Source organism: Lytechinus pictus, chromosome 2, assembly GCF_037042905.1.
Source record: "Lytechinus pictus isolate F3 Inbred chromosome 2, Lp3.0, whole genome shotgun sequence".
NCBI lineage: Eukaryota > Metazoa > Echinodermata > Echinoidea > Temnopleuroida > Toxopneustidae > Lytechinus > Lytechinus pictus.
The window spans coordinates 40,657,411-40,672,002 of record NC_087246.1 but is presented as its reverse complement, the minus strand read 5'-3'; the positions used below and the strand labels follow the sequence as shown (position 1 = coordinate 40,672,002).

General features: G+C 44.5%; 3 protein-coding genes across 3 annotated transcripts; 2 read left to right on the top strand and 1 right to left on the bottom strand.

The window, feature by feature from the left end:
- The first annotated feature begins 1,879 nt into the window (after positions 1-1,879).
- On the top strand, positions 1,880-3,170 carry LOC135153227 (putative nuclease HARBI1). The gene is made up of 2 exons (XM_064095643.1): positions 1,880-2,008; positions 2,151-3,170. The coding sequence occupies exons 1-2, from the start codon at positions 1,880-1,882 to the stop codon at positions 3,168-3,170; spliced, it is 1,149 nt and encodes a 382-aa protein (XP_063951713.1).
- Positions 3,171-4,359: 1,189 nt separating this feature from the next.
- Positions 4,360-6,615, bottom strand: LOC129279641 (uncharacterized). The gene is made up of 3 exons (XM_064095642.1): positions 6,051-6,615; positions 5,316-5,863; positions 4,360-5,145 (listed from the first exon to the last, which is right to left on the bottom strand). Exons 1-3 carry the CDS (start codon positions 6,232-6,234, stop codon positions 4,360-4,362), a joined length of 1,518 nt encoding a protein of 505 aa, XP_063951712.1. The 5' UTR covers positions 6,235-6,615.
- A 2,478-nt stretch (positions 6,616-9,093) lies between these two features.
- Positions 9,094-9,996, top strand: LOC129279649 (sialidase-like). The gene has a single exon (XM_054915756.2). The coding sequence runs from the start codon at positions 9,094-9,096 to the stop codon at positions 9,994-9,996; it is 903 nt and encodes a 300-aa protein (XP_054771731.2).
- The last annotated feature ends 4,596 nt before the right edge of the window (positions 9,997-14,592 follow it).

The window sequence follows — 14,592 nt, the reverse complement described above, 5'->3', positions numbered from 1 at the left end:
AGAAAAAGTCATGTCCCATAGAGATTACACGCAAAATTAGTAAAAATGACATGCCTTTACTATTTGCAATTTTTCAGGATGATCCATTTATTAAAATGAAAAATAAAGGCAATAACTCAGAAAGAGTAAAACCTAAGCTACAACATTTAAAAAAAAAGGCGAAAATTGACCAATATTCACTGAGTTAGAGCAAAATTTGCATACCATAATTATTATGACGTCATAACACGAAAAATTGATATTTTGACTTCCGACGCCATTTTGATGACGTCATAATATATGTTAGGGTCCAATGAGACATGAAATCATATGTATGATTCATACTCTATCTAAATAAAAAAAAAATTGGGAGTCCCCGTTCGTTCTGAAGAGCTATGTACAGTGAATTTTTAATAGGCATGTTTTTGCCCATATACAGCCTATGGAAAGAGCTCGCGCGCACGCGTGCTGCAAACTTTCATGGGTGCTCATTCCCTCATTAATGATCGAGGTATCAATTTGATCAGAATTATATCATTAATAGATACGCATAGAAAAAACAGCAAATTTATTCTGCATAACGCCATTACGCACGAAAACACGCGCACATATGTGCGTGCGCGCAAAATGTTGAAATGCTTAAAATGACCTGAAACGTACCCAAAAAATTTTATAGGCCATTTTGAGAATTTTTAAAGCTTGGACGCGCGCATCATGACCTTTGATGACATTGACAGATGACCTTTGACCTAAAGTTTATTTTGATGTAAATATAATTTATCATTGATGATCCATTATTTTGATATGATCAAATTAAGAATTTTACAAAATGGCGCGTAGATGACGTCATAATGACCAGATGACCTTGAAAAGCTTAGTATGCCGTCTCTATGATAGACTCTATATATGACAGAGAAATCAGCCAAATTGATTCAGCCAATTCGGAGAAAATTTGGCAACAAACATAGGTGCTAAAAATAAATAAACTAGATTTTAATTTGTCATGCGGACGAATTAGGTGGTCTGTTGTAGAAAGATGAATACTGGTAGATAAACAGACATAATTGATTAAACAAATGAGTTGATATAAGATTGAAAGATAAATAGACAGTCAGATAGACATACATATTTAAACAGATACACATAAGAAAGATAGATAGATGGATGGAGAGATAAATTATAAGTTGATAGATTAATAGAAGAAAGGTAGATTTATTATATTTTGATATATGGATAGAGAGATAGATAATGATCGATGACAAAATTTACGATGATGAGGATGATGATAATAATGATTGATGACAAATAAGATGATGATGATGATAACAGTGATTATGGTATTATATATACACATATGGACAGACATAAAATATAACAATATATTTATTGATTGATAAACAGATAGAATAACATATTAAACATATTTAATAGATAGATAGATATTAGATAGACAAATAAACAGACCTAATTATTTATACCCCCATTCCACTGACCATCGGAACCTGATCTGACGCCAATCTGATCCCAATTTTGCAAAAATGTCAGCGCTCCGATGAGTTCCGATGAAAATTCACCCGACATCCACTTTTTTTGGTCCCTGTTTTCCGTAAAATCCTATAAAGATCCAACATTGATCGGGGTAATCGGATGAAGGACTGGTAGCGGCCCGATGTCTGTCCGCCATTTTCATCGGCAGCGTCCGATTGATTCGAATGTGGTCGGATTGTAATTCGAGGGTGGCCTGACACTAATCTGACACTTCCAACACTCTCCCGACATCAACCCGACAAATCGGTTGCTGTTCGGAGGGTAATCGGACACTGACCCAATACTGGTCGGATTTTCGCCAAAATCGGCAGTCGAGTATAAAAGCAGGCTGCACCTCCTGACAATACTAGACATGGATCAACTTCTTCGCAACGCTGCAGCCCTGGGCTGTGTTTTTATGCTCCAGCAACAAGACGCAATAGCCCTTCAGGTCCTGAGAAAGAGGCTGAGAAAAAGGCGAAGAAGACCACGTCGTTATTGGGTTCGACCATGGCTGCAAGCTGAGAGAAGGCTGTTATATGGGCACTACACCAGACTCTTGAATGAACTAAGAATGGAGGATACAACGGCATTTTTTAATTTCTTGAGAGTTACGCCAGAATTTTTTTGATGAACTACTCCAGAGACTCGCACCAAGACTCACGAAGGACGATACCAATGCCAGGAGAGCCCTTGAACCTGGTCTCAAGTTAGCCTGTACCATAAGGCACCTTGCAGCTGGCGATCGGTATCCGTCACTGTCATACAGTTTCAGGGTTGCTCGAGAAACCATTTGCAAGTTTATCCCCGAAGTCTGTCAAGCCATAGTGGATGAGTATGCTAATGAAGTGATCCAGTGTCCCACCACTGAACAAGAATGGCGTGCAATTGCTGAAGAATACGAGAGGCGTTGGAACGTTCCACATGTAATGGGGGCACTTGATGGCAAGCACGTGGCACTCAGGAAACCAGAGAACTCCGGCAGTCTCTACCATAATTATAAACATTTCTTCTCAGTAGTCCTCATGGCACTTGTTGATGCTAACTACCGGTTCTTGTGGATAGACACCGGTGCTCAAGGACACATGTCTGACGCGCAGATATACAATGCATCTGAGCTCAAAGAGACAGTGGAGAGTGGTCAAATAGGATTCCCCCCACCTGAGCCAATGACCAATGACAACCAGAACATGCCATATTTCATGATCGGGGATGACGCCTTTGCTTTGCGAACCCACATGATGAAGCCCTACTCGAGAAAGAACCTGAATCGTACAGAGCGGATATACAACTATCGCATAAGTAGAGCCCGAAGAGTCGTGGAAAGTGCCTTCGGAATACTAGCAGCCAGATTCCAGTGTCTTCTAGGAACACTACAGCAACAACCTGATGTTGTGCGTAACATCATAGAAACATGTGTCTGTCTCCACAACCTGATTGGAATACGGCACCCAGCCATGCACCATGGTCAGCTGGATACAGAGGATACCGACCATAACATCATACCAGGAGAATGGAGGAACATGGCTCCCATGCATGAAGTACCAACTCCAAGAGGACCCTTCCGCGACACAGCAGAGGCCAAAGCACAGCGTGAAACCCTAAGACTGTACTTCAACAATCCTCTTGGAGGAGCAGTTCCTTGGCAGGAGAGGATGATTTGAGATAACAGAGTATAAACTTTTGTTACCTGAAGTGGACATAGATAAAGATGACAATTACTATGATTAACTATTTTGTTGCCAGCATTTGTTAGAATACTGCAATGGATGTTGAGCCTTGAAATTACTAATTGTCATAATTATTAAGCAATGTTCATGATTTGTCGTCTGAATGGCGACTAATATGTTTGTGTGTAAAAAAAAATTCAATCAAAATGCCGTGAGGTTGCATTTGCAAAAAACCTTATTGATTTTAAAAAATCAATCAATAAAAAAAAAAAACACATCAGTTAATGAAAGTGATGTGTTTCTGAGTAACTGAGTTGCCAAAATATTTTGTACTACATTAGAGTTGCATCAAGTATTATTATCAGTTATTGTACTTGGATATGATGTGTTTTTGAATTGCCAAAGAAGCTTGTAGCCAAGGCAATGTATCTAAAAAGGGAGTTGCATAGTGTTCAATAAAGTGAACAATGTAAATTTTCTGAATTGTTATTTCTTGATTCATTCTACGTTCCAAATCTTCAAATTTGAATTTATTAATGGAGTCGAATACAAGTATTCATTTCTTAACCAAAGCATTAAGAGAGAGAGAGAGAAAAATTGATGGGAAATAATGATTTGTTTCACTCAAGAATGACAAATCATACGCAAGATAATTCTAAACATTAATATGCAACCTGTGCGTACTTTATTCAACAAAAACAATCTTTACAAACATAGCAAAACACAAGTCAATGATAAAAAACTTATAAATGATAAAGGGTCTAACTCCTAAAAACTAAATCAATGAAAACAAAGACCGATTTATGTTCGTTTCCTTCTCAGTATTGTTCTCATGTTTAATCCAAAAAAAAATCTACATCGTCTTCCTGGCTCATTCCTCATTAATGACAAGTCTGATAAACAAAAAAGTCCAAAGCCGGAAAACAAAAACACAATTGCTTTTATTCGTTTCATTTTTTTGCCATCCTTGCTCTGCATTTGGTGACCCTAATCTTCCTGTGAACATTGCTGGGTCTGCTGCTGCTGGGGCGTCTGAGATGAATCATTCAGGCTTGCCAAGAAGCTTGTCATACTAAAGTCACTTGACTCCCTAGAACTTCTGCCTGCTGAGAGAGAAGGGGCGCTGGCCATGGACCTGGCCACGGAGGATTAACTATTGTTACTGGGGGTGCTGTAACAATGCTCAGCACCCCCAGTAACAATAGACTAATCCTCCGTGGATAGGTCCCTGGCGCTGGCGGAGCGTGGCTGCATGGTTGTGTAGGAGGGCGTTGAATGGTCGTTCATCCCAGGTATCACGTTCGCCATGTAGGACTGCTTCATGGAGTGCCAAACGCTGGTGGAAACTGGGTTGGTAGGCCAAAGGTGTGGTGGGGGCTGCCATCCATCTCCGCAGGGGGGGTTGACTGACCCCTGAACTTGTACCAGGTCTTGCTATTGGAGGATCCGAGGGAGGTTGCAGTGATGTGTGTCGATGCTGCATGAACAGAGAGTCTTGGCGTCTGGTGCTGGCTTCATCTTGTATGTCAAGGAGCAAGTTGCTCAGCAGTCTGTTTGCCTTCCTATACAAGTCATCAGGGAGTTGCTGCAGCACCGAACCGACGTAGTTAGTGAACTGCTCACGGTCTGGATGCTGTGACTGGGGCCTGTCAAGTGTACGCAACACCTGGGCAGAAAGGGCCATCAGCTGCTCGCTGTTTTGCTGGTTCTTGATAAGATGATCCAGAATATCCGTCTCCTGCTGTCTCGGGGACTTTTGTGGTGCCTTACCCTTGTTGTACCTGCTGCCCCTGGGGAATGGAGTGCTTTCCTTGCTGGCTCCATCTAAAGACTGCTGATTAGTGGTAGCTTCCTCCTGGTTTTCTGGCTGGGCTGGCTCTACCTGTCTTTCCACCCCTCGCTCCTGGTCCTCTTCTTCTTCCTCCTCCTCCCGAGGTGCTGGTCCTCTGGCCTCAATACGTTCCTGTAGCTGAAAAGATACAAAGCAAAGAATGTTTTGAGATGAGGAAATGTTAAGATATAAATCAAAGTTAATGTAAAATAATTCAAAATAATTTTTTGTTAAATTTTATTCCATTTTTCGTGATATGATGTATTTCACAATTTTTTTGGGTTTTTTTTGTTGTTAAGTATACTTACACTAACTATGTTCCTCCTTTGCACAACGTACATGTGAGGGGTGAGGAAGTCAAAAAGCTGCAGCAGGCGCTTGTTGGCATCAGTAAGGACCTCAGCTCCAGATCCACTCTTTTGTGCTTTCTTCTTTAGCCGTCCAAGCTTTGTCCTCAGACTCTCGTACCACTGTTGCAGCTCCAACCCCGTCTTGTCCATGGCCTGTCCTTGCTGATCCCACAGACGTGCTCTGGCCTGGGTGTCCCTCCAGAGGTATCTTGATTTGTTATACAGGCTATCGTTCTCCTTGAGGAATTCAGCTACCTCCACCATTTCTTCTTCGGAAAGGACGACAGGAGGCCTCGGGGCCTTACGCCTTCTCTTTGCAGGGGGCTGGGCATTTTCTCCATCAGTGTCCCTGCCTTTTTCTGTCTCATCTTCATCATCATCTTCATCTGCAGTAGCAGGAGTAGCAGCTGTGGAGGCAGTGGATGTGGAACCTGCAGTAAAGTTTGTGGCGGTGATGACGGTGGTGATGCTGGTGGTAGCAGCAGTGCTGCCTGGCCTCACGGTGCCTGATAATTTATAATGGAAAAAACAGCTTTACATGACTTAGGCCTACATAAAACTCCATTCCATCTCAAAAATTCTTCAAATATTTGATAATTGATTACAAATATTTCAAAATTACAATTCAATTCATTATAAAAACATATTGACTTGCTTTTCTCACTTTGATATTCCTAACTCAGCTGTACTTACCAATAACACAAGGAGAGTCGTGTGGCTGAGCAGTGATTGGGGCCTGAATAGGCCTATCCTCCGTCTCTGCATCCTCAGGAGAAGGCACAGAGGATTCTTCTGCCACTTGAGATTGTTGGGGAGTGTCGGGAGGTCTCTTCTTAGCCTTCTGTCCTCGAACATTTCTGTTTTTTCTTGGAGCCATATTTAAGATCTTGGTGCTGTGTAGTGTCCGAGAAAATATGTGAAGTCAGCGTCGGCTGGCCCTCCTTTCATAGTCCGTTGGCCTTCAGATGTCGCCGCTTGCTATGCGATATGTGTCGGATGGCAGTTTGGTTAATGAGCGATTACCCTCCGATGTCACAACGGATAGCAATCGGACGGTACTAATTATCACGTTAACCGCCGATGAGAATCGAATTGGTGATGGGCGGCTATCAGGCGCGTCGGGCAGACCGCCGATTGCAATCAGATGAGCGTCAGATGACAGTAAATCATCGGACACTCATCAGATTGCCGTCGGACGTCGGCTAGACAGGTCCGATAGTTGCACAACACGATTCTGACACACATCGGACTGACTCGACATTCATCCGACGCTGACTCGATTTGCGACCGGAAATGGCGTCCGATGGCGAACTAAGCTCTGAGCTTAGTTCCTTCATCGGACGATTTCGCCTCATCGGATTATGCCCGACACGTCGGACACTGACCTGATAGTCGACAAACACAAATCGGATTCATCGGAGTGTGATACGATACTCTTCGATGGGTTACCGGAAGAAAAAAACTTTGCTTCCGATGAGTGACCGATGAGCCCAATTCTCTGTGGAATGGGGGTATTAAACACATCAATAGATATTAGATTGAAAGATAAAAAGATAGACGTACAGATAGACATACATATTTAAACAGAAAGATAGTCAGATAGATAGATGGATTGATGGATATATAAAATGTAGGTGGATAGGTTGATAGAAGATAGATAATAATTGAAACATATAAATATATATTAGATCGAAAGATAAATGGATACATAGACAGATAGACATATTCAAACAGATGGATATATGATAGATAGAACATAGATAGATGGAAAAGAGATAAACAGATAGACATACAGATAGATAGATATATCATGTAGGTAGATAGATAGATAGACAGACATATGGATAGATAGGTAGAGTGAGAGAGATAGATAGATAGACATATTCAAACAGATAGATATACATTAGACAGAGAGATAGACAGATAGATATGTCATGTAGGTAGATAGAGATATTGCTCACGAAATAGAGGAATGTAGAATCCAGTTTTGAGAAAAAGTCAGATAGATAGAAAGATAGACATATTCAAATAGATATAGATATATATATAGATATATATTACACAGAGAGATAGATAGACAGATAGATAGATGTGTCATGTAGGTAGATTGATAGACAGACAGATAAATAGAAAGATAGATTTATAACATAGATAGCGGACGGATATGATTAGATAGATATAATATGAAAAAAATAATTATAATCTGTTTTATTTTGCAATATTTTAAATATTATTCATTTGAATTCTTATAAATGATCGTGCGCAAAAAAATCATGTTCACCCTCGGACTCGAACCCCTGACCTTGAGATGCAAGTCTGACGCCCCACCGATTGAGCTAAAATATTTCCCATAGACTTTACACGTATACAAAATACGAGAATCTCAAATCCAATTTTGCAAGTGAAATACGGGCATGATCCCGGCATCTGAACGGAAAATGAAGGCAAAACTCCCGAAAGCTTAGAATCTCAGCTACAACATACTAAAAGCTCAGGGATGACTGACAAGAAAAAATGGAGATATGGCTCACGAAATAGAGGAATGTAGAATCTAGTTTTGAGAAAAAGTAATGTCCCATAGAGATTACACGCAAAATGAGTAAAAATGACATGCCTTTATTATTTGCAATTTTTCAGGGTGATCCGTTTATTAAAATGAAAAATAAAGGCAATATTTCGGAAAGAGTAAGACCTAAGCTACAACATATCCAAACTTGGGCGAAAATTGACCAATATTCACGGAGTTAGAGCCAAATTTGCATAATTATTATGACGTCATAAAACGCAAAATCGATATTTTGACTTCTGACACCATTTTGATGTCATAATATATGTTAGGGTCCAATGAGACATGAAATGATATGTACAATTCACACTCTATCGAAATATGAAAAAAAAATTGGGGGTCCCCGTTCGTTCTGAAGAGCTACAGTGAAATTTAAAAGGCATGTTTTTGCCCATATAGACCCTATGGAAAGAGTTCGCGCGCATGCGTGCTGCAAACTTTAATGGGTGCTCATTCCCTCATTAATGATCGTAGAGAGCTGATCGAGCTATCAATTTGATCAGAATTATATCAATAATAGATACGCATAGAAAAAAGAGCATGAAAACGTGCGCGCGCGCAAAATGTTGAAATGACCTGAAACGTACCCAAAAATTTTTATAGGCCATTTTGAGAATTTGTTTAGCTTTGACGCGCGCGTCATGACCTTTACATGACCTTTGATAACATTGACATTTGACCTTTGACCTAAAGTTTATTTGATGTAAATATGATTGACTATTGATGATCCGTTATGTAGATATGATCAAATTAAGAATTTTACAAAATGGCGCGTAGATGACGTCATCATGACTTGATGACCTTGAAAAGCTTAGTATGCCGTCTCTATGATAGACTTTATATAAGGCCAAAAATCAGCAAAATTGATTCAGCCAATTCTGAGAAAAATTGGCGACAAACAAAGGTGCGAAAAATAAATAAATAAAGAAAATTCTGACGAAATTAAGAGGTGATCTTTCAAAGACAGACCACCTAATAATACTGTTCCCTTTTACTGTGATAGTACTTCTTTGTACTTATCCTTTTGAGATATTAAATCAATTTAATTCTCGCAGTTCGTTTTGATTGAAGTCTCTTGACTTCTTGGGTTGGGGTTTTTCACCCCCCTACCCCCCGTTTTCTCTCTGTTTTGTTCTTTCAACTCGCTACTAGATTTACTTCTATGTGAGCATGAGCCTCTCGGATTCCTCCCTAGAAGAGCTCGAAATGGCCGCTGAAGAGGTGTCCAACACCAGGGTTCTGTTTCCCACCAGTGGTAATGTAGAAAGCGACAGAGAAAGATCCCTCGTGGGTTCTAAGAAGGGTGGAACCGTGGATCCAAGTCCACGTGCCCATGGGGGTGGAACCGTGGAAGCACGTCCACGTGCCCCACTTAAGAAGGGTGGAACGGTGGAACTCTCTTCCCGGCACAGACTAGGCTCGATGCCATGTCAGACTCAAGGGAGCGTCGGCAAAGGGCTACCAGCCCCTAGTCACAAGAGACAGTGTAGTCCGACCCCGTCGGACTCTCGATTTCATCTGACCCCATCAAGTTCGGCTGACCTCTCTTCTCGGTCGGTGAGCGCTCCCCGGGGGAGAGCTAAGGTGAAGAGATCAAGGCCCGCCCAGACTCTTGTCCCTTCTTCTGCTCTGCCGTCGGACCTGCTTAAGAAGAAGAAGAAATCCGCGGCCGTAAGCGCCGGTCCCCCTTTTAATTCTTCTGCTGATGGCCAGGCCTCACAACTACTTAAGTTGCTTCAGAGCACCTTCGAGCACTGCGGATTGTTACCCCCGGGCTCGTCTGCTTCAGCTGACGGTGCTACCAACCGAGCGGATCAAGCAGACATCGGCCATCCGACACCTCGAGGCGCCTCTAGCGATTCTTACGAATCGCCGGCTCTTGAACCCACTCAGGCTTCGCCCGTGAGCATCCAGGCTCGGCCGACTTCGGGGGTCCGCCCCCGCGAGTCCGGCCATGGCCCGCACCATCGCTCAAGCCTTTCACGGGCGCCTGCTCCCTCAGGGCTCCGCCCGGTGAGGAGACGGGGGTTGGTTCCCCCCTCTGGAGGCGGAACAGGCGTTATCGGAGGATGAGTTCAATCTCGATCCCCCGGGTAGCCCGGCTCCCCAACCGTCTGCCAGCACGGCCCAGGACGCCATAGAGATCCTCCATAGATATCTCCCGCATATCTACCCTGCTAATGTGGCGGTAGAGGGAGATATGGACTCTCTTTTCTTCTCGCAGCCACGGAAAACCCCTCAAGGTATTCCACTCACCAATGATTTGAAGGCTGCATACAAGAGGGCGGCCGCACAGGCTAGCATGCCTGCTGCCCAGGGAAGAAAACTGGTAACCTTCAGAAAGGGTTTTGCCTTCTCCAAGGACGACACCGACTCTTCCAGTCATTTTGCTACTGTTGAGAAAGCGGACGTTAGATATGAGGCCTTGACTCGTTCAGCCCTCAGACTTACAGCCTTCCTCGGGGCCTTGCTCGGCTTATGAGCGCAGTCCTCCGAACTGGAAGTGACAGCCAACGACAGTGTCCTTCTTGACGAGGCACTTTTGTCCTTGGTGGGCGAGCTCTGGATGCAACTAGCTACTGCATCCAACTCGCACAGAACTCGCGTCCTTAATAGACTGGGCATCGCGTCCAAGGACTTCCTAGAGTTCCTCCCGGGCATCCCCCAATGGAACAAACATTTGTTCGGGGCGAGGTGGCCTCTCTTCTGAAAAAAGAGAGAGGGACGCAAACAGGCTTCTGAGCTTCTTAAAGAACTCAAAGCCTCGCACTCGACGGCTCCACCCATGAAGAAGCTGGCCTCCAAGGCTCGTTCTTCCTCTCTTCTCGTGGTGGCCCCATCTCGACCCCGTGCACCCGCTCCGCCAAGTCGCAGAGCTCGCACTAGACCTCCGGTGAGTGCCTCACGTGGTGGTCGGGGTAGGGGCAGCCGGCAAGGCTCCGGCCAGGCCCAAACAGCCTCTTTGACGGGTTTCCCCGAGCGCTGGGACCGGTCGGCGGTTGTCTCCGTTATTTCCTCCCTGCATGGGAGGGAATAACGGACGACGCTTTTATCTTATCCGTCGTGCGAGATGGCTTCTATATCAATATAGAGGCCTTCCCGCACGGCGCGATTCAATCCGCCCCGCCGACCGTTTCTATTCTTCATCAGCAGTACATCGAAGCAGAAATCGGTGCACTGCTGGAGAAGGAGGCGATAGAGAGAGTTCCAGACAGTCCACATCTCTGTCTCTCTCCTATCTTCGTCGTCCCCAAGCGCTCGGGGAAATTGAGGATGATTTTGAACATGAAAATGATCAACAAATTCATCCAGTCAGACCATTTCAGAATGGAAACACTGGCATTGATTCTGCCGTCTCTACAGGCATCGGATTGGGCCGTCTCCCTAGACCTCAGGGACGCCTATTTCCACATACCAATTCATCCGGCTTCACGGGACCTGTTAAGTTTTCGCTTCAAAGAAGCAACTTACAGATACCGGGCAATGCCTTTCGGCTTACGCCCGGCACCCAGAGTTTTCACTCGTGTGGTCACCGCAGTGGCCGCCCACCTGAGAGAACGAGGTCTAAGACTTTGTTTATCTCGACGACTGGTTACTGGTCGCGAACTCAAAGACCAAACTTCTGTCTCACTTATCCCTCTTTCTGCGGGTCACCCAGGAGTTGGGATTCGTAGTGAATTGGGAGAAGTCGGATCTCTCGCCTTCCCGCGTACCCACATACTTGGGCGCGGTTCTAGACCTGCCGAACTAGATCGCTCGACCAAGCCCCGACAGAGTTCGGGCAATCGTCTCTCTGGCTCTCTCTTTCAGAGAGCCCAGCTCTGTGAAAGCTTGCACATGGCTGAGATTACTCGGGTTTATGGCAAGCCTTGTCGACATCCTACGGGATTGTCGCCTGCTTATGAGACCCTTTCAGAGACACCTTCTGCACTATTACAGACCAAGCGCAGATTCTCTGCATCTCTTGATCCCCCTGTCTCAGGAGATCCGTCTCAGCCTGGCCGCCTGGACGCGAACGACCTTTGTAGCAAGGGGCAAGCCCTTCCGCACTCCCCTCCCATCAGCCGCTCTGACCACAGATGCGTCACTTACGGGATGGGGCGGCCATTGTGCGGGGGAGATGGCCTCAGGTGTCTGATCGTCCCAACGCACCTTACCTCATATCAATGTGTTGGAGATGAGGGCTGTCATCAACTCCCTTCAGCATTTCGACACAGGTTAGTCGATCAAACGGTCCTGATTCGCACAGACAACAAGTCAGTTGCGGCGTACATCAATCGCCAAGGCGGTACCCGATTGAGCTCTCTCAACGCCCTCACTGCGAAGCTCTGGGAGTGGTGCCGCCATGCGAAGATCGTTTCTAATTGCCTTGTACATTCCAGGCAGCGACAACCTGATAGCCGATTTTCTGTCCCGGGGCCGGTGCCTACCATCCGAATGGTCGCTCCACCCGGAGATATTCCAGTCTATCCAAGCCCACTGGGGGCCCCTGGAAATAGACTTGTTTGCCACGGCTCTCAACCGGAAGTTACCGACATTCTGCTCTCGTGTCAACGAAACAGAAGCAACTTCCCTAGATGCATTCTCCATTCATTGGGGGATCGGAGGTGTTATGCGCTTCCTCCGTTCCGCCTTATACCGCAGGTATTGAGGAAAGTGAAGGAAGACCAAGCTTGGCTTCTTCTAGTGGCCCCAATTGGCCAAGGAGGTGCTGGTTTCCACAGCTCCTAGAACTGTTGGAGGGGGACCCGCTCATACTTCCTCTGAGATCAGACATAGTATCTCAACCTCTGTGGGGGATCGTGCATCCTCGGCCAGCAGTCCTCCACTTAACCGCATTGCCGTTATCGAGCAGGACGCGAAAGCGTTAGGCCTTTCTGATTGTGCCTCACAATTGGTGATTCAAAGTCGGAGAAACTCGACTCTTGATCTTTACAATTCTCGTTTGGGCCGATTTTCAGATTGGTGCGCTGCGCGGTCTGTTGATCCTCGCAACGCTTCTCTTGCCGCGATTGCGGATTTCTTTCTTCGTTCGCTTTCCACCATTAGGGGCTTCCGGTCGGCTATTGCCGTGTTTCATTCCGGATTCCCAGATGTCTCCAACATCTCTAATTCCAGTCTTCTCACTAGACTGATGAGAGCGTTTTTCCTAAAGCGACCTCCGAAGAAAAGTCTGGCTCCTTCCTGGAGTCTCTCGGCTGTGCTTAACGCCTTTGCTAAGCCTCCGTTTGAGCCTCTGGCCAAGAGCTCCTTGCATGATTTATCTGTCAAGACTGCCTTTCTAATCGCTGTAGCATCCGGTCAAAGACGCAGCTCTATTCACGCTCTGTGTATTTATCCCGGTCACATCCGGTGGGAACGACGTGGAGTCCGCTTGATTCCCACACCGTCCTTCATTGCCAAGAACCAGACTGCCACCTCTGGTTCGATTGAGTTCTTCCTAGCTCCTCTTTCAGATCTTTCCTTGGTTGCCAAGGACAAAGTCTGGTGCCCGGTCAGGGCGTTGAAATGGTATCTGGATAGAATGAAGACGGTTCGCAACTCTGATCAGTTGTTTGTCATGTCGCGCGAGCTGTTTGCGGCAGCGTCGCGAGACACCATCTCTCGCTGGATCGTTGAGGCGATCAAATCAGCTGGTGATGATGCTCTCCTTTCGGACACTAGGCCGAGAGCCCATGATACTCGAAGTATCGCTACTTCTTGGGCTCTTTTCAATGGAGTCGCCTTAGACGACATTTTAAGAGCTGCCTTTTGGCGCTCTTCCAACTCCTTTACTTCCTTTTATTTAAAGGACATTCATTCGGGAGAGGCCTTATTTGCCTCCTCTGCCTTCAAGGCAGCGGCCCCCGTGTCTTAATCTCCCTTATTTTGCGCACTTTTTTTTCTAGACATGCCTCCCTTCACGTTGAATCCGTGTTGGTCTAGCAAATCGAATGAGTATATCCCAGTATTTGATAATAAATTATGAAAATACCATGATTTTCTTATTATTAACGAAATAACTGGATATACTCATTTGAACCCTCCCTTCTACCCCTCGCCATGCAGGCTCATGAGAGGAAATGGACGCCCAATTGCGCGATGATCTTGGGATAGTGCGTTCATAGGGAGATGCTGCTCGCGCGCAGGAAAATTGTGTACTTTTTATTGGGCTTGCAAGTTAATCGTAATGAACTAGCAAATCAAATGAGTATATCCAGTTATTTCGTAAATAAGAAAATCATGGTATTTTCATAATTTACATGAAATAAGCCGTATTTTACTGCTTATCAGACTCCTGAATAATCATACGAGTCATCAGAGGTAATTTTAAATATTTAGACAAAAGGAACTATTTCTTTTAAGAGAGTTTCTGTACACAAATAATTAGTAAATGAAGACTTGATTTCAGTTTGAACAAATTTATTGCTAAATGACAACATAGCAAGATCATCACAATTAAGATAATGTGTTACATATAAGCATAATTCAGTTTATATACATAACATAGCTGTCATAAAGATCAAGGCATGTATGTTGAACGATAATTAGATTCAGTTAATTGAACCGAATAACAAATGACTCAAATAATGTTTTTGACAAAATAAGTGTATTTTGCAGCATTCTTATGATGTTTTTTCATTCCTTTTTCTGATAATGCAGATTAAATAAAATCTACCTATACAATAA

Excerpts from the sequence above, each read along its gene's own strand:
- LOC135153227 (XM_064095643.1), top strand. The coding sequence starts at position 1,880 with ATGGATCAACTTCTTCGCAACGCTGCAGCCCTGGGCTGTGTTTTTATG. Across the intron at positions 2,009-2,150 it reads GAAGACCACGTCGTTATTGG|AGACTCGCACCAAGACTCAC; the intron begins GTTCGACCATGG and ends GAACTACTCCAG.
- LOC129279641 (XM_064095642.1), bottom strand. The coding sequence starts at position 6,234 with ATGGCTCCAAGAAAAAACAGAAATGTTCGAGGACAGAAGGCTAAGAAG. Across the intron at positions 5,864-6,050 it reads CGACTCTCCTTGTGTTATTG|GCACCGTGAGGCCAGGCAGC; the intron begins GTAAGTACAGCT and ends ATAAATTATCAG. Across the intron at positions 5,146-5,315 it reads AAAGGAGGAACATAGTTAGT|CTACAGGAACGTATTGAGGC; the intron begins GTAAGTATACTT and ends GTATCTTTTCAG.
- LOC129279649 (XM_054915756.2), top strand. The coding sequence starts at position 9,094 with ATGAGCCTCTCGGATTCCTCCCTAGAAGAGCTCGAAATGGCCGCTGAA.